The sequence below is a fragment of the Mytilus edulis genome, chromosome 2 (assembly GCF_963676685.1).
Source record: "Mytilus edulis chromosome 2, xbMytEdul2.2, whole genome shotgun sequence".
In the NCBI taxonomy this organism is placed as follows: Eukaryota; Metazoa; Mollusca; class Bivalvia; order Mytilida; family Mytilidae; genus Mytilus; species Mytilus edulis.
The window spans coordinates 58775631-58796899 of NC_092345.1; the positions used below are offsets into that span (position 1 = coordinate 58775631).

Below are 21269 nucleotides of genomic sequence, written 5' to 3' on the forward strand. Positions count from 1 at the left end.
ATCTAAGGCTCTGTGTTGAAGACCGTTCTTCAACCTTATATGGTGTACTTTTAAAAATTATGACTTGTATGGAGAACTGTCTCAATAGCACTTATACCACATTTTCTTATATCTATCAAATACAAAACATTTTCAGCGCTTATGCTTTGTTCTCCATTAAGAGTCCTAACCGTACGGAATTCCAATGGGAATTTCTTTTTCTTCTAAATAAATAAACATTTTTCGTCTTAATGAATTTAAATCGTCAATAATCTCTTAATAATCTAATATATAGCTGGCTTGATGGAATTAATCTTTGAGCTGATTGACAGAATCACTCAAAATCTTTGATTCGCGCATGTTCATCATACTAGGAGTTCAAGAACTTGCAAATGATAAAGTCGATCGCAAGTGAGGACTGAATTTTTCGGCTCATACTCTAGGTTAAATGCAAAAAGGGAAAGACCTGTTAAAACAATTTTGTGGTGCTAGTTAAGAACATATTTTTACAGTTCTAGAAGTTTTTAGAAATGTTTTGAACGACGTTCAAATCGTTTGAAAATTATGAATTTATTTATTCATGAATTTATGTGCATTTCGGTTTAAATACTGCTGATGCTTCACAGTTCCAATTTTTCTTTGAATCATACAGGACTTGTTAGAAAACTGTTCTTACTGATCCTTAATCAGTCCCTTAAAAAATGACACATTATTTTTACCTATATCTGTTTTTACTAATTTATAAAAGCAGATCTAGATTCTGACAGTTCAACAGTAGAAAAGTTTTGGAAAGTCCTATAGTGTGTTATAACATTTGGTTGAGGAATTGATGTTTGCTATATTAACGTTCATTTTAACGCACTTTATGACAATACCATTCTACCAATTAGAATGATTTATTTTTTTGCAGCGTTTTAAGAAAGGAGTTTACATATACTGTTTTAAAAGGCGAATTTTCTGTATAAAGCCAATAATTATGTAGACTTTTGAAGCACAAACTGTGTATTGCTTTAATACGCAAATAAATGAACCAAAATATACCAATACAGAACGACATGTTTATGAAATTACAGCAAAACATTTGGTTGACAAATTTTTATTTGTTATTGCAAAATATGTACTGAGATTTCTGTCATTTTTTCTTACCCAGTTTACCCCTATTACTTATTATCATGTGGACCGGTCATTGTAATTGAATCTGACGCAATTTGATTGGATTAAGTTATTATTACCTTCAAACTGTTTCATACATGTATATTGATTAAATCAGAACGTGCAAGCATGTGTACAGTAACTTAAATGATCTTCAATTTGTCGGAATACACAGTTGAAAAATCATTTATCTATAGCACATTATAGAGAATGAAGAGAAAGTTTACAAAATACGACATTTTATTCCATAAAACATGACATTTTTTCGAAGAGAAATGTCGAAATGAATTGTTCGCACGGCTACGCCAGGTAATATTATTGTTGATCTTAACAAACCAAAATCAGTCTCATTGGAATATATTAATTACAATTAGTTCCAAACTAAGGTAGTCATTGAAAAAGTCAAAATATGTCTGATCTAACTATTTTTGGACATCAAAAGTCAATACGCTCGTTTAAAGATAAATTTCGTGTACCTCACAAAAGCCACTTTACCTTAAAATCGTCAAATCTGGTTCTACCTTGGTAATAGATTACCTTAGCTGTATTTGGTAAAACTTTTATCAATTTTTGGTCCTCAATGCTCTTCAACTTCGTACTTTATTTGGCCTTTTAATAATTTTTTTATTCGAGCGTCACTGATGAGTCTTACATGTATGTAGACGAAACGCGCGTCTGGCGTAAATATAAAATTGTAATCCTGGTACCTATGATGAGTTTATCTCTAATTATTAATATTTATCCTTTTTAATTATACTTATTTTAGTTATGGATATGTTTATCTATTGATATTCAATTAGATTTTTTTTTAATGTAAACGGATGTATTTACTAGTATGACCGTTATATAAATACACAAAGTAATTTTAGATTTTTTATATCATTTTTAAAAGAAAAAAGCGACTGTTTTCTTTTCACTTTATGCTATACATGTAGTGCAAATAATGGATATGTTCCAGACCATATGAGTATTTGGACCGTACGCGTACGGTCCGGACCGTATACGTATACTCGTACGGTCCGACCATACGCGTACGGTCGGACCGTATGAGTATACGCGTATGGTCCAGTACGAGCTAACCAGCTAACTATATATGTTATTAGATCATATGGGTTATATTTAAACAAATTAACATTAATCACAATCTTTATTTTTAGGTTTATTAATTAATATTATTACAATTACACGGATAAAATAAACAAATGAACAATTGAATTAAATATTTGTTTAACTGTATATAGCTTGATCCTTATTTTGGTACTCTCAACCAATGTTACACTTGCTACCACAAGTAACGTAGTAATATTTTTTACATTTACATGTTTGCAGTTCGTGTATGTTCCTTAGCATTTGCATTTTTCGTAAAGTTGCTAAATATTCTAAAACAATTGTCCTCCCACATTATATTTACTTCCAATATTTTCAATTTTAGTGTTTATAATTCAATTATTTTACTGAGTGATCGACATGATAAATACAAGAGATTAACAGATTCAAATAGCGTGAATTTTTTAAATCAATAAAATATAAAAGTGTTTTTTTTTTAATTACAGTTAAACTTTTTTATATCAATTTGAGAATTAAGTTATATTGATCTGTTATATGCATCTAATTAACTTTGCCAACTTCTTAATATAAGTCAGACCGTATGAGTATTTTGAAAAAGTACGCATACGGTCCAGAATCAAAAGAACTAAATAAAGTGAATAGATAAATAAGCCAAATTTTTTACTGTACATTCAGAACTGTTAGAATCTGTTTAAAGTCATAACTGTCCATAAGAGTGGCAGAAACCCCTTTCTAGAGACTGTTTAATAAAAGGTTCCTTACTTTTTTGAAGATAAGTGAAGTTATTCTAAATGTAGCTAAATAGAACACACTATTATCATATTTGATACATAAGTAATTCAATTGAATCAAAATGAGTATAACATTGAATTAAATATTTAAAACGAATTTTAATAATAATTTCTTAAGGTAAACGAAGGCATCAATAACTGAAAGAAATGGAAAATTCAGTAAGTATGAACTTAATTTGATATACAATTAACATAGAATGTGACCCCCTTACATAGTAAAGATAATTTTTTTAATTGCTGAAAGCAAGTTTATGAGATATGTTATATAGCATAATTAAGTATTTTTATTTGCAACACATATTAAATGTTTTAATGACAAAATAGCTTGCTGTCGCATAGAAATACGAACGGTAAAATTATATCTGAATTATTATGGATTGGAAATAGATATCAATCTAAAACAAAAAAGTTCAATATAGGTATCACGTTAAATACTCACTAATGGATATTGTAACTTAGAAACTAATTGATTTATGTCATGATTATATTTTTTTGTCCAAACTAATATATAAAATAACTACATAGAACATCTTTAATAATTCTATTAAATTTTGTTTTAAAGTGAATCAAAGGTAAAGTTACAGTAACATGTACACCTTGTTTGAAATAATTAATTTCAATTTATAGCACAATTCATATTGTTTTAGTATATACAAATGAAATCTGAGCGTCACTGAAGAGTCTGATGTAGACGAAACGCGCGTCTGGCGTATACAATTATAATCCTGGTACCTTTGATAACTATAGTTACTTAAGATCCATAAAAATAGGATAAATTATCAACTGAAAATTTGTAAGAAAAGAAAACAACTCACCTGCAATCGAGACCAATACTATTGATATAAAAGCCGAATATATCCAAATCAAGTGACGAATCATCCTAATCTTTCACAAGGTGTTTCTTCCAATCATAATCCTGAAATGTTTTTTTTCAAATAAAATATTCTATTTTGTCTCGTTTTAAAATTACGTTATGCCTGATGAGTAACTGGTTGTTTAATAGAAAATTAATAATAAATACAAATAATGTTGTAGATTCTGAAACTGTACACCATATCAGGTATTTCATGAATGTTTCATTACAATACAATAAAGATATCTAAAATATCAATTAAAACTCATTACTCAAACTAATTCGTAAAGATAAGATGAACATTTCGTTTTATTATGTTCTCTAATTATGCATTGATAAACTCAAAATGCCACCCGTGTTTTTTTTAAATTTTATACATTTTCCTTCTCAAACTTTTGGTTTCAAGTGAAGTTTTTATCATAAACATATGTTTGTGGCATCGTACTCGGTGTATACGTTCATTGTATGCTGCACATGATGGGTATTTCTAAGATTTAAGACCTTACTCGTTTTGTTGACGAAATTAATTATAAGCAACTATCCGATCATAAAGTGATATATGAGGCTGAGTTTATACAAACTTATTTGACAATATTTAAGATTTTTATGAAATAATGCTTGCATTTAGAACTTATTGGTCTACATATAAGTATTAAAATATTGATATATGTAGCATTTATACTGTCAGAGATACAACAATTTAAAAGTTATGAAACTAATTAAAACATTTATTGGATGTATGTAAAATGCAATTTGTCGTTTTAATTGATCTCGAAATACGGTATTGATAATTGATATGAACTTTTCCGTTTTATTTTCTTTGAAATGTAAAGGGCCATCGAATTTTGTTTTCAGTTAGTTGTCATATGTCGAGTGAAAAAATACGTAACGCCGTGTCGATTGCCTGCTTGAAAGTTGTAATTTTGAATTTCAAACTTATATGACGCAGACAACACTAAATAAGAATAAATTATATTACTGATTAAAACACATCCTCATTTTTACGGAAATTTTGTTAACCGTTTTCTCGTTTGAATTGTTTTACATTGTCTTATCGGGGCCTTTTATAGCTGACTATGCGGTATGGGCTTTGCTCATTGTTGAAGGCCGTACGGTGACCTATAGTTGTTAATGTCTGTGTCATTTTGGTCTTTTGTGGTTAGTTGTCTCATTGGCAATCATACCACATCTTCTTTTTTATATTATCTAGAATAAAGTGATGCTAAAAAAAAAAAAAAAAAAAAAACAATAACAATTGTGTATGCTGAATATTGAAAAAAATAATCCGTTATTGAAAAGAACTAAGCAAGATAATTTAAGTGACGCGAACTATTCTTCCTACTCAATATTCAGGATAATTTGGACAAAATGACGAAGACGCATTACCTTAACCGTATATTCAGATATAAAAGACACCCACGTAACATATTTATAAGCAATCAAAATGAGGAAAACAACTACCTGTTTTATGTACATAAAAAGAAAAAGAACACTGAATATGACAGATACAACAAACGGCAAAAGGGATATAAAGGCATCTGACTTGGTAGAGGCACATACACAATATTGAAGCGTTCAACATGTGCGGACGGCCAACCCTTTCTTAAAATGGAAAGCACAACAAATACATTTGGTAAAAATTGAAAGAAGAAAAAAACACAGATAAAAAGGCTTGGCTAATCAAATGGACACACAAAGCAAAAAAACCAATTGACAAAATGACAGAAAATAATGACGTAAGAGTACTCGCGGTAAAAATTTATATTACAATTTATAACTAAGCATATCTCTTAGACTAAAAGATCAATCAATAAAAATCAAATGGATTAAGTTGAAAGACTTTATACACTGTCTGAAAACAAACATGACTATCAACAATGCCAAAATATAGGTTTCGACAAGGTGTAGAACCTTAGTGTTCATTAATGTATAGGAATACATATTTAGTTATGTTTCAACTCATTTAGTTCTCAAAGTAGACCTCAGCTAGCGCCTATACAAAATTGTATACTAGTACAAGGAAATGAACGCCACACTAAACTCCGAAATATACAAATGAATCAGAATTTATAAGGGAAGCACACATACAAAATAAATAATGAATACTTAAATTGTGTTTCTGAGTGGATATAACTTTTGTGTTAAAGATGAAGTTATTTGTTCGACAGTTTTCTGATGTCATCATGGATTTGATACCGGTTATGGTATTTCAAAATAACACTAACTTTAATATATTAAACTTTGCCCCGCCTTGCGATAATTGACCAGATACCACATTTTCCTTAGTGTTGACAGTGAACTATTTGCACATTTTTTTTATACACCTTCCAAATTTATTTCGTCATGTTTGATATATAACATTGCAATCAAGGGAATGAAAGTACTCAGTTTGGTTGTAGTAAAGTATTGGTCCTGACTGAAAGTTAGAAAAATAATATCGGAAATTGTCAACCTGAATTATTTAAAAGACACTTTAAGATAAAATTGTCCATACGGAAAATTAGAAAGTGTAAATCATTCTATAATTTTGATATATTTGTCTTAAAAGCACTTTACTACAACGAATAAATTAAGTTGATAAAATACAGATGTTCATGTATTATCATTAACAAACAATTATTTTTTTACTCAATTAATTGTAATTTCAGGACACTATTACAGTTTCACATATACATCCCAAAATAGAACTTATAAACAGACACAACAAAAAATAACAACGAAAATATATACATGTAGTCTAAATAATGATTTTAAAGATAAAAAAAATGATTAAATCATACAATGTGACAACATTATTATTCCTTTAATATTTTCTTTTAAATAAAATAAATTATAAATAGCAAAATATTTATTAATATTAAATACATATTAAGTCCATTAAATTAAAACTGCATAATCTAGGATATAACTAACAAGACGAGTTATAGGGGAAAAGTTCCAAACAAGATTAAGAGCTTGTCATGGTATGTTTGAAACGATTTTAAAGATGTCACGAAAGATGGAATGTGATGCGACTGTCATGCAAATGAGAGGTTTGACTAGCTATAAAACCAGGTTCAAGCCACCATTTTCTACAAAAGAAAATGCCTGTACCAAGTGAGGAATATGAAAGTGGTTGTCCATTCTCCGTCGATGTGTTTGTTCTTTTGGTTTTGCTATTTGATTAGGGACTATTCGTTTTGAGTTTTCCTCGGAGTTAATTATTTTTGTGATTTTACTTTTTAATAATTTTTCTACAATAGTTCTCCTGGCGGAATTGATGAACGATTACAAATGATCCAAACTGGAGCTAAATGTGACACAATATTAAACATATTTAAAACAAAAAGTATTTGAATCCAACTGAAGTGAGAATAGTCTTTAGAAAATAAAAAGAAATTCGCAAGTAAGAAGAAGAAAACTAACTTAAATCATAAGAAGGCATCATTTACTAAGGTAAATAGAAAACTTAGTATGTACTGATTGAAAACATAAACTATAAACATACTAATAATGAACATGTATATAAGTAATCATGACCTCCTACACAGTAAACATTGAATTTTGAATTATATGTAGATGCAAATGATATACATGTATCAAACATAGTTCATTTAGTCTATTTGTTAGCATCAATGTTAAATGTTTTATGTGTATATAATTAATTGTCTCGTATAACTATAAATTGACATATGAATTCAGAAATAACATTTAATTTATATATTGATTATTATTCTTGTTTTTCCAATACGATTGATGCGATTATTCGAGGATTAAAATTTAGTCAAACTACACTGAAATGCTGTTAATCAACTAATGTCAATTTTTATATAGTTTATATGTACTTAGCATGAGTACCTGTAAATATTATCAACAGATGTGTTAGATATACCAAAATCTAGCCAAGTGTCATTATTTTATCTTCTATTTTTTTACAACTGTTCTTCAAATATTTTTTTTAAGAAATAAACACAAGTAACACATACTTTCGAAAATTTATATTATTTAGTTAACCGATCGACTTGATCAGTCAATGGTCTACACATTTGTCATGTATTTTTTAAAAAGTGACATGGTCTTGATCTAAATTGGTACATAATCGTTTTACGACAAGATATTGATATTTGTTTGAAGGTTCAGCTAAATTTGAGTCAAATGTTTTTTGTAACTAAGTATGTTTACAGAGAGATATATAGAAGAACTATCATCATTAAATTTGATACTGAAACAACTTTTTTGTACAGACTAAATTATCTATATTCAAAAACTGACATAGTAGTGTTGATATTATAAACACAAGAGAGACGTCATGATCACAAACACAGGCAGACATTTCCACGGATATATAATGAGCAGGTCAATTATAAAACCCTTGTAATCTCTCAAAACTTTTGTTACATTCATATGATTAATATTCTCACTAGGATCCCCGAATGATTCCTTAATATAGTTTAAGGGAAAAAAGGGATATGTTTTTTTTTTATTTAAAAAATTAGAAGTCCCATTAAGAAGACCAAAATTGAACAGAGATTTCATAATAAGCTCTTCATATCAAAGGACATCGTAAGTCCATCCACACAGAAAAAAACCTACAACAGGTAAAAAGAACAGGCTTATAATTCAGACGCACGATTCGTCTACATAATACTGATCTCTTAAAAAACAACGGTCGATCGTCAAAATCACATGTGGATGAGTATTTAGCCCAAAACTACGAAAAGTTCTTCCAAATTTGTATTATACGGTCCTAGCACCACTAGGGATGGAAGCTATGTTTGCGGAATATGTAACATGTTTAAATATGCTTTAGAACTGTGCTATATATTTTGTATCTTACAAGTGGGGATACTTTTATCAAATTTTTGTCTTGTCTTGTCATGGTTTTTTTCGAGCAGTAAGACAGAACTTTACGGCTTATTTATGATAAAAAAAACTGGCATAGTGATGATGATATTATAAACACAATGAAAGACGTTATTTGTTAAAATTACAATTATGCTTCTTTACTACATATTTACTTACATTTCCCTTTGAAATATCATACGATTAGGACTCTTAATGAAGTTTGTTATTATCTCTATACATAATTAGAGAAAATTAATACACTAATGGAAAGTAGGATAACTGATTTTTTTTTAAAACGGTTCATAATATATTGATATGAGTTTCTTCTAAATGTTTGCAACACATCAACGGTTAAATAGGCCACATCACAATTATTTTGCAACTTCCGTTAAATTATAGAAAAAAATGGAATTAAGAAACCTAATTAGAAGGCGCTTAGTGGAATATGTAGACAAAATATTTATCTTTCGTCCTACAAGAGGCTTTTTGTGTGTTCTTTTTTATATACATATTCAGTATAATAAAAAGGAGACCTTTTTTGTGTTTTTTTTGTGATTTAGTTGAAATTTGTATCATTAAGGTATTGACTGTTCTTTCGAGTAACCTCAGCTCATCCTAGTGTCCGAGTGTGTTGGAGATTGTCAATTTTGTGTTTCATGTGTATTGTTTTGAATATTTTTATCTCTGTCAATTTTGTGTTTCATGTGTATTGTTTTGAATCTTTGTCAATTTCCATTACTATTCATAACGTTGTTGTCGGTCTTTCTTTGACCTATGATTATTATGCTTTAAAAAATCAAAAGTCTGAATTTATGGTTTTATTCGTCAGTCCTTCTTTTCATCCGTCATTATGTCTGTCCATCGATCAGTCCTTTTATGTGACCGAGAAAAAAGGGATATTTGGTAAGGACAAGTATCCGTTGCTAGATTGGAATGAAATTAATACAGATGGAAGATAAACGAAAGTGAAAGTAGCCTGTAGTTTTCGGGTTCAATAAGTCAATGATAAAGGTCACACACTGTTACTTGAGATGATTCTTTTTCTTCAGCAAAATAACTTATAAGTTATTGCCACTGTCACTAAAAGTAAAAAACATGGGTATGGATTGCATTTTTAATTTGAAAATTTGACAGTCTCAATCGGAGAAATCGTATAACACTTCACAAAGTTATAGAATCTATTGCTATGTGACATTTGTATGTCTGATAAACCCTCAGTTAACTGAGGATAGTCAATTTATAACATGAGGAGGCTAGAATAATGGATTGATTTTTTTTAAAGTACCACTTTATTTCTTTGAAAGTCTGGTCTTACTTGTAGGAGAATGAAGATTATAAGAGGAGTTTGACTGTCCCTTTGGTATCTTTCGTCCCTCTTTTATTGTTAAGTTGGTTGATAATATCATGGATGCATAACATTCCCTATGAGATGAGCTTTCATACCAGATTGTCAATTATTTGTAAGTATGGTCCAGCATACTAAATCTATTTCTCTAAAACCACTCTTTGGTAATATATAAAGCTCTAATACCATGTCTTGAGGGAAGGGATGTCAGAATTTTTTTTATCAGTAGATAGTTTGACAGGAAAAGTGTTCATTATGATTTTGATCTTTGTTTCTGATTTCTTTTTTATGAGTATGAATTTTTGGAAAATTTGTGTTTGCCATTAAGATCTACATGTATATCTTTTACATCGTGTTACACACATTATAATAATTTTAGTTAACATTTACATGTAAATAAATCATACTCTTCGGATATTAATTTTCACTTTTGTATGGACATTATGTTGCTTCTTAATACACGTTATCAACCCTATTTTATTTCTGTTGAAAAAAAACTTTCATTGAGTTTTCATTTCAACAATTAAACATTATTTTGTTAAATGATATCAATAAAAAAAAAGAAGCTTTTTATGCAAACCGCCGGATATTAACTGTTTTATAAACTAAAACAGTAAATTACTTCTTTTGACATTTTACAATAAACGTTGTAATTTAGAAAAAAAAATGAATAATTTTTTGATTGAAAATATTGGTAAAATTAATGGTTTATTGTCTATATTGTGACACCTCTTTAAATAGTTCTGTATGATGTATAATAATCGAATACTTTTTTGTTTAAATAATAATTTTACTTATTGTTTGACACATGCTTGATAAACGTGGCTTATATTTAAAACACAAAATGCCGGAAAAACTATGACGTGAATGAATTAAATAATGAATATGCACACAAAGTTATTCTCTATTTTCCGCTCTTAGCAGATTTACTTTGGCAAATATGAGTTAAAATTATGGGAAAGCAAATCTAACCACAGATGCCCTTTTGTACCAAGAAACCACCCAACTATCAGATATATGTACGTACATCTTTATTCAAGTTAATTAAAAATATCTTTCAAATTGTATTATATTAATCATTTTATATCTGATACTTATGATGTGTGTTCGGCTGTGTCGTGATTGTTGATGTCCTTCTTAAACTTTCAAAGCTTGATTTACATATAAAAGAAGGAGAAAAAAGAGATATCAGCATTGGAAACTGAACAGCGATGGATATGAAAACATATCGTATTGTAAACCATGCATTTCGGAGCATTTTGTAGCTGACTATACGGTATGGGCTTTGCTAATTGTTGAAGGCTGTACGGTGACCTATAGCTGTTAATTTCTGTGTCATTTGGTCTCTGATGAAGAGTTGTTTCATTGGCAAGCATACCAAATCTTCTTTTTATATTTATAACAAGTTTGATACCAAATTTCAGGAATCGTGAGACAAATGTGACATATTTCCATAGCTGGCCATTAGGCGTACAAATGTATTTACAATATTTACATGCAGGTATTCAACTAACAAGAAGTTGAATTTTGACTGAGGTAGCTGTAGTCAGCATTTAATTTAGCTCACTGTTCGTTTTCAGGTTTTGTCTAATAATGTCAGCGAGATGTTTTATTCATATGATGTAAAGCTTTATAATAAAGTTTAAAAAAAACCTTGCAGACAATTTTGTTTTTGAGTAGATGACTTAACCATGTGAGATATGACATGTACCACCCCTTGACCTTCATCACTATTCGAGGCACAATTAATTTTAAAACCAAGAAATCTAAATGACAATAGGTCTCATTCTATAACACAAGTATATTCATATAACACAATTGACATAAGTACCTCACTCATCAACATTTGTTTTTACAGAAAACTTGAACCCATAACTCTCAGAATATGATACCATAAAAACTGAGGAGTGTTTGTATAAACAGAGCAATGGGGACGTCTTGTGTGGTTGATGGACACTGACAATTGATCGGTACTTTAGTTTCCGTGAAATATGGGATTCAGCACTTACAACTGAATAAAAGACAATTGTAAACTTGTATTTACCGCAATCGTTTTTTCTTTGTTTTAAATCCGCCCACCCATTTAAAGCATAGCAACACCCCGCATGTGATGTTTTATATATATATATAAATGGTACCATAAGGACGAATAGTTATCAACAATAAAACCAACTGTACCGACTATTTGTTTGTATATCAATATATCGACCTCACCAAATAGGCTGTCAATCAAGACGTCAATAAATTTAATTATCATGTCTTTGTTACTTGAAATAATGTGTTTCCTAACAAAGATTTTTTTTTAGATTCTAATTACCTAAGACATGACTCTAATTACCTAGGTCAAGAAACGGATCTATATATTTATATTTCCAATTAAAATTAAAATACAGGAAAGTTATTTTCAATTGTATATAGTAAAGCTTTAATCAAATTTAGACATGTAGGAATAGTTGCAAAAATACCACTTCGAAACATTTCGAATTTTAATCTTAGTCATTGTTCGTGTACACCAAGTAAAAAAAAGGTATAATATGTTTTTATAGATTATTACATGGCATTTTTCATATTGCCCTGGTATCAGCCCTAGACTCCCATATCAAGCCAGAGGGCTTTAGCCCGAGGGCTTGATATGGGTCGTGGGCTGATACCAGGGACCATATGAAAAATGACATGTTACTGTGTAATAATCTATTTATCACATATTTTTAAGCAAGAGAAAACAAATAGCTTACACCAAATTATGTTTGATATTTCATCAAAAATCAAAAAGATATTTAACTAAAATCCAAAATAAAATAAAAAATGTATCACTGTGAGTTTAAAAAAGTTCGTATCACAGTAGGTAAACAACGTTTTGTGAAAAGTTTCAGAAATGATTAACAATAAATATATTAATTCTAAGAATTGCAAATATTAAACGACTTTAAAATGTTACATTACAAATGTTAAAAATGCTTAAGAAGAATCCTATATCGCTACTCATTCCAGTGTGGCGTCATATATTTTATAAATTCTTTATGACGTCAAAATTTTGCGGGAACTTTTGTGATTTTCACTGTTGATTTCTACTTTTTTCTTCTACAGCAGATTCGTAACTTTCTAAATTTCTTTTCATTGTGTTCAACTTGTTTACAAATAGTCTTTGATTGACAGTTTACCGGAAGTTAAACTCGGGGGCTTGATATGGATTTCGAGGGCTGATATCGATATCGGCCCCGAGGGCTGATAACCAACCTTGACTTCCGGCTATTATTGGCCATGCAAAAACGTACATATCAGTACAAAATATGTGATAAAAATCTTTATCATCATATAGAATTTTTCATAATGAAAAAAAAATATCATAGAAAAATGCCATGTTGCTTCGTAATAATCTGAAATAAGTTTTAAGTTAATTAATTGATATATTGCAATATAAAAAATAAAATGTAATAGGGCTATATGTGTGTTTTCTGCACATCAAAAGACGCATAATATGCCTTTCATGTCTATGTTAATTTTTGTTCTCACTGTTGAAGGTTGTACGTTTGCCTTTGATTGCTGACATCTACTTAATTTGAACTTTAAAAAGTTTGGTGGGTATTAAATTATCATTGGCAATCATATCGCATCTCCTTATTTGTATATGTATGATAAGCAGCCATCAATATTCACTGGAAACACATAGCAGTATTACTGTCCTTGTTAGTTCTATATTTTTCTAAAGTGTAATGAATTAATGTCTTTGGTTTACGATTTTAAGCCACAAAAAGCTTCTATGGCTTTCAATATGTATTATGTTATATATAGCAACACTTTTTAAATTAAAAAAAAAGGAATCGTTCATTAATTTTAAGCCTTACTAATTTTTTCAGATACAATCTGTTTATGCTGTAACTCATAATCTTTTACAAATGAAAATCTATAAATCAATCCAGCTCATGAATTGTCAATCGTTTTGTATTCAAAAGTGTTTTATGTTTTTTTAAAAACTGGTCATAAGTTGATCCATCTCGATACCTTACTACTTGGTTGAATAAATCTCTTCATGTAAGTACATTCTGGACTTAAAGTCAGTACATTCAGGATGAATGGTCATAGAACGACATAATTGTGCATTTTTTGTTTTTAAACCCCTAGACACACAAATTTCTGTGATCATTTCAGTGCTGGGAACAATATACATGTACCTAACGGGAAATGAATCTAATAGGCTCTTCGATATCAAATAGATAAAATCTCGGATTTTACGAGACGAGGCAATATATATGTTCTGATCAGTGGTTGCAGTCAAAGGAAACATGTTAAACCGTGTAAAGAATTAGTGATAAACTGACGTTACAGCACAATAATATAATGCATACTTGAGGGGTTATTTCTACATTCCTTTTCAATTTGATGTGGTAAAAAGAAGTTATTTTGTATTAACAACACAACTATATCACAACGTTTTCTATGTGAAATTTTGCCTACTTATAAAAATGTCAAATTATCAAGATCAATTTTAACTCTTCTTGAACTTATCTCTGACAGCTACATTGTTCAAAAATTTTAAGAGAAGGTGTAAAAAAATGTATTTTTTTGTGTGCATATCATCTAGTTTGAAAAAGCATACAACGCATAACATTGACTTTGTTTTGACTATTATGGCATGAACAGACACGTGCATTTTACTTGTATAATGCACCAGTTGAATTTTAACAGTCAGCACAGCTGTAATTCATCTCTACAAATCATTGATAAATTTGGAATTTTTATTTCAAAATGACTTTCAAATTTCTTGAATAATTGTTATTCTTTCTATGTACCTATTTGAACGTTACATAAACAGAAATAATCATAACAGTTATCTGCAAATTGAATAATCATAGATTTTTCAAAAATGTAAAACACTTGTAGCTTGATACAGCGCTATATATATATTAAGAATTATGAACTATTTCAATACTAATATGCGCTGCTAGTCAAACAGACTAATAACTGAAGGCATTTAATGCTTATAAGTAATATAGTACCATAAAAAGTAAAATCACAAAAATATTGAACTCCGAGGAAAATTCAAAAGGAAAGTCCCTAATCCCAATTGCAAAATCAAAATATAAAACGAATTACAACTGTCGTATTCCTGACTTGATAAGATTCATTAGTCATGGTTTATGAAGGACGATGACTAGGATGTATGATTAGAAGGATATGAGGAGATGCTTACCCTTTCTAAACACCTATTCCTCATCCATTTGGTAGATTTTGCGATTGTCTCCTGGAACACTTTATTGTTGCCAATCTGTTGATGCTTTGCGATTTGAATATACGTTTTAACTGTATCCTTTATTTAATACTATTGTTTTCATTTAACGTTGTCTTTGAACATATCAATATGTCTGTAATACCAAAACATACAAAACAAAAACGCTGAAGACAATCCAAAATAGAGACGCAGTGTTTTAACAATAGTAAATTGTTACAGTTTATAAAAAAATATAAACATAATGTGGTGTGATTGCCAATGAAACTATTCTCCACGAATGGCCAAATAACGCAATAATTCTATTTAGCCCCCATTAGATCCCTTTAAAATTACCAAATAAGCATACAATACATATAATTACATTTTTTGCTAGGTTCATTAATGTACGATTTCTATCAAGTTTTTCTTTTATTTCCCTTTGCACTTTATTGTGGAACTTCATGTCATCATGAATGTTACTAAATAAATAACACATAGCTGAGAGGGTGATACAGCAGATTGGTACCCGTGAAAACATTGTCAACCGCGGCGAAGCCAAGGTTGACAATGCTTTTTCGAGGGGTACCAATCTTCTCTATTACTCTCTCAGCTATATGTTATTTAATATATTATACTGAATGTCCTATCATTATTGTCTTTTACAGATGTATTTTATTCAAAAGTATTTTCCATGACGTCACATACATAACAACGTTACGGGGATTAGAAGAGAAGCAAGATATTTTATGTGGTTTTTTTTTAGAGAGATAAAAAATAGAATCTGAGCCGAAACGTAGAACTTAAGCATTGTCTTTAATAACTTGATGTAATTTCAATTCATTGTCCTTTAAATTATTGATTTTTGATTGGTCTGGACGAGAGGGTGACATTAAAAAAAAGTTTTCACCCGCTCAGCCATGTGATAGAGTAAACTGACTCCCTCGTAATAGCCATTCAAAATATGTCATTTTTACATGAAGTAATAATATATTCCATTATTAAATGAAGGCTAATTTCAGAATGACGCGAGATAGCTGTTGGCCAATCAAAATAACTGAAACATTCATGTCATGTAATTATTTATCCATTGTAATTCTTTTAAAATAAAAATGACTTCTTGTTCCAAAATTTCCATATTTTATTAATAATGTCTAAATCATTGACACAAACCAGAAATACAGGATACAGTTTTCAAATTCTCTAGTTCAGTGGATTTTAAATTAGTATAGTAATTCTTTTCATTGAATATTTATAGAATTGAAATTAATCTTCCTCGGTGTATGTTGAGAACAGTTTAAGTCGATTTCCTTTTTTGATTTATACTTTCATCCTTCTTTTAGCTGGTATCATAAGGAAATACACATATTGATTATGTCTCCATTAAGTAAATAAGAAATATCATAAGATGTCAACTCGACAGCATCCAACTAAAGCTGACGTAACAAGGAAGTGAACATGACAAAAGTTATTGATAGCTCCAATCATTTTACTTCAATTCTTTAATAGACTTAAAAAGATAGTGAAATATTACCACTTAATTGATCAAATGTGTAATTAAAATAGACACCAGGTGTTGTTTCTCATAAACACATTGAATGTAATTTATGTATTCTGAACCGCGAAAGACCCATGGAGTGCCTTTCATCACTCAGACAATGAAATAGATTAACAGTTCAACGGTACCTTTACTATAAATAAATAAAAGTACAAAGCAAAAGGACAAAATTAGCACGACGATAAATAAAACGTATATTTTTCACAGTGAATGAAGTGTTACGTCTGATATATCCTCACTTAACCAACACCATAAACAAACTAGCGCTAAAAGAGGCAGATTTTTTCGAGCCTGCGATATTTATGTCATGAAAGTGAGACATAGCGATCCGATATTAGGATAGCAGATCCTGCTCCACATATGACACCCGTCGTGTTCCTCATGCAAGTACAAATCTAGTGGTAACTCTCATTCGATAATGTCACAATCGAAGTGCAGAGGACAGGATTGTGGTTCCGACAATTGGAACAAATATTTGATACTTCAAGTAAAAATGCCAGATTTTGATTGGCTAATACGAGTTGAACAATTAACTCTATCCAATAGCTGAGCGGAAGACAATTCTTTTAATGTCACCTTCTTGTACAGGCCAATCAAAAATAGATAATTTAAAGGACAATAAATCGCCTCAGTTGATAATGTGTTCACGTGGTAAGTAAACAATCTGCTCTATCTCAACAATGGATAATTTATATAATGGTCAACCAACAGATTATAGCGTCAGCGTAAACTGTACAAAAAGAAGTTGTCACCTTTATATAAAGCACGCAAATTCTATCATCGGACGAGACAAATTTGTCCTTAATAAATGAATGATCTGACTGATGTTTTATGCACACATTTGTTTACTTCAAACTAACGTTAATTTTCCAGATACAATCAAGAGTTGGTTGACCTTTATGGCATTTCTGTTTCACATATAATATCGGATATGTTCCTTATGTCGTACCACAATCCCGTTCCATTTTCATGAATGTAACCTACCGATTAAGACTACTAACCGGGTTTGTAATAACAGGAACAACACACCCGGTGCCACATTTGGAGTAGGATCTGCTTACCCTTCCGAAATACCTGTGATCACCCCCAGTTGGTGGGGCTCGCGTTGCTTAGTCTTAAGTTTTCTATGTTGTGTCTTTTTTACTATTCGTTGTCTGTTTATCTTTCAATTTTTTCAGACATGGCGTTGCCAGTTTAATTCCGATCTTTGAGTTTATATATCCACCCGGTATACTTCGCTCCTCTTTTTTTAAACACTCCCCTTTTTTGTAATGCGACTGCAAATGAGGATCCAATATCGAGTTAGATCTAATTTATATATATATTTTTTGTTGATTGGATTAAATTATAAATCCCAAAATATTTACTGATGGCACTCAACAAACTTTGTAACATTGTTATGTATAAATGTCACCGTAGCATGGAGTCAAACACATATAACAAGAAAGTCAAGTCGGAGACACGTTGCTTGATTTTCAGTTCACAAACGTTTCATTAAAGTCGTTGGGAATTTTTAACAGTTTGTGAGCTCATCGCCCCGGCTTACACGTCAATACAAAAGGTGTGATTAATCTTATAGAACCGTACGTTTAGACGTCTTAATATACGTGTTTCTTTTTAAACTGTCAAGAAACCTTGCTTTTATAATAATATTGTTAAGCATTTAGATTCTTCTATAGGATTAAACTCACTTTTCTACTAACGTGGTAATTAGCTCATTCCCAAGGACTTTTTTCGATATGATGTTCGTTTCCAAGTTATGGATACAATCTGCTTTCACTGAACCCGGTATTGGTGATAGGCAAAATTTACTCGCATAACCGATAACCCCCTCATGACGTTACTATGCATAATCATAAAAAAATAACCACCGTTTCATAAAAGTAAAATCACAAAAGAACTGAACTCCGAGGAAAATTCAAAACGGAAAGTCCATAGTCAAATGGCAAAATCAAAAGCTCAAACACATCAAACAAATGTATAACAACTGTCCTATTCCTGATTAAACCTGGTTTAGAAGCTAAATAGACCTCTCACTTGTATGACAGTCGCATCAAATCCCATTATATTGACAACAATGTTTGAACAAAACAAACAGACATTATAGGAAAAAGTGTCAAAAATAGGGGTACAAAAGACAATGATTCCAACAGATATATATATATAGAGAACATTTTAAATTTGTATTTTACTTTTTTGAAAATCACAGATAGAAAAAGCATCACAGTTTCCGTTTGAGGCTTGGGAAAACTGAAAAGGGTGGAAAACATAATTGACAGCAACCCAAGGCTTTTTAGCTTAAAAACTCGGGGAGCAAAAATAGTAAAAGTAATAAAACAACTTTACTTACCAATTTTAACTTGAAAATCTTTTAGTCTAGAACCTAAAGTGTTTGTAATTTCCTGCAGTAGAAATAAGAACTAGATACACTGATAATTTCCGTCAACACGAATGGATGTTTTTGTTTCTCTAGATTGTAAACTTTCTTTTAAAATAGTTTATGAATACTAGAAATGGATTATCAGAGCCGATTATATTTTTATACAACACAGTATTGACTTAAATGTGTATCATACAGAGTTTGACCGTTCCGTACATTCGCAAATAATTTGTTAAGTGCATTCCATGTACTTACAATAGTTTTTGAATGTGCTTAGGTTTCTAAATCAGAAACACTGAATAGCTAACCTTGCAGTGATCAAGTCCTTCTGAATGTAAACAATCTTATGCTTGCCAACAGTCACGGCCGATTATGATAACCGTTGATCCAAGTTTGATACTGTTTTAGATTTCAATACCGCATTCAAAATTAATCCTGATTCAGCAAATAGATGAAATATTTATAAAAGAATAATTGGTCAGGTGCTGTTTTGTACTTTTACTGTAGCAACGAATCGTCCTAAAACGACGTGAGAAGTCATGATTTGTTAACCTTTCTCAAACATATCATAAAAAGACAAAAGGTCTCCAACAAACGCTTTCTTAACATACACTTAGAAATACAATGACATGTATACAGAGGGAAGTTAACTCAACTATTATGAAATTTACATAAATCTGCCTTTTCCCCTTCATTTCTTAAATTGTATTCGCCTAACACTTATATATTCCGGTGATGTTTTATCGATATTCAATATTTAAATATTATTCAGATGTCTAGCTGTCCTTTATTGCGATTTGTTTTATAATTCATCAAGTCTTTTTAGTTAACAACTTACACTTAGTTTAACACGTATTGAGCTACAGCAAACATGTTAAGTATCTTTTAATTAATCTTCCAAGTATTTTGATAAATGTTTAATATATGCCATTGATGGTTGATATCAAGAGTTTGCAGCAACCTTTTTGAAAAAGGTATTCAAAACCTGCATGTTTAATCTTTTTTGTATTTAAAACCTTGTAATTAAGCAGATGTACTGGTTCACCAGCGATAAATAGAATGACATGGTTTAATTTTTCAATTACTTTTATACGTATAATAACTTTAGCATGAACATCCATTATTAAATGTTTTCACATAAACAGTTACATTTAGAGAAACATACATGCACTGAGACAATGACTTAACTGTTATTAGTGATAATTTTGCATTTATTACTTTCGTTATCCACGCATCGCTGATTAAACAATGCAGATTCATACATACATAAAGGGTGCCACATGTGGAGCAGGAACTGCTAACCTTTCCGGAGCACAGGAGACCAACCGGTTTTAAGTGGTGTTCGTGGTGTCTAGTTTCGTTTCCTATCCTGTTTTATGTGAAATATTGTTTGTCCTTTTGGTTTTTTTTTTACCATGAAAGATATTTCGACTCTCTTTTTAGCTGAAATTAGGAATGGTTATGTATACTAGTATTATTATTCATTGATGTACCCACTCATACATCAAAAGTTTAAAATTGTTCACTATAATTTACGGCTTGTTTCTTAATGGTTAAACTAGAATAACAGACCATAAATGCTGTGGCAATTTGGTAACCCATTTTTTAGATTTAAAGGCTTTTCAATCAAAATTTTCTTTTATTTCGCATCCATTATCTCTTGTTATCTGGAAGATAGTCATAGATTCAGAACCCTTTTTCACAGCCTCTACTATTGAATGGCATAGCCTTTACCCCGACATACGTACGTCCAAAAATATAAATGTTTTTAAACAAAAAATGAAGTCAAAATTGATACAGCCACCTTCCTATTTTTGTTGTGGGGATAGAAAACGTAATATCATTCATACACGTTAGAGAAATATGTGCAGTTCTTTAAATTCAGATTTACATCGTGTGAATATTAAACCCAGTCCCGCATGTAGCTGTTGAGGATAGTATACACTTTTTTTTACAGTGCGCTTTTCACAACGAAGCAAGAGAAATACTGTTTTCAAAATTAGAAAGATATGCTATATCCATTTAGCTTCTATTGGCTGGTGACGGTGACCTTTCTTTTTAGCAAAACAAAGACATTTTTGAATCCGTACAATCCTATATCAGAATAACACAA

The 21269-nt window shown here is 30.3% G+C and overlaps 1 protein-coding gene across 1 annotated transcript in view; it reads right to left on the bottom strand.

Moving 5' to 3' along the window:
• LOC139510617 (peroxidasin homolog) overlaps positions 1-19772 on the bottom strand; it is a 37707-nt gene extending 17935 nt beyond the window's left edge. Inside the window, exons 1-2 of the mRNA XM_071297167.1 lie at positions 19127-19772; positions 3806-3906 (exon numbers count right to left, since the gene is read on the bottom strand). Of these exons, the coding sequence (XP_071153268.1) occupies positions 3806-3869 (64 nt within the window). The 5' untranslated portion in view covers positions 3870-3906; positions 19127-19772. The remainder of the gene's footprint in view (positions 1-3805; positions 3907-19126) is intronic.
• Positions 19773-21269: the final 1497 nt, after the last annotated feature.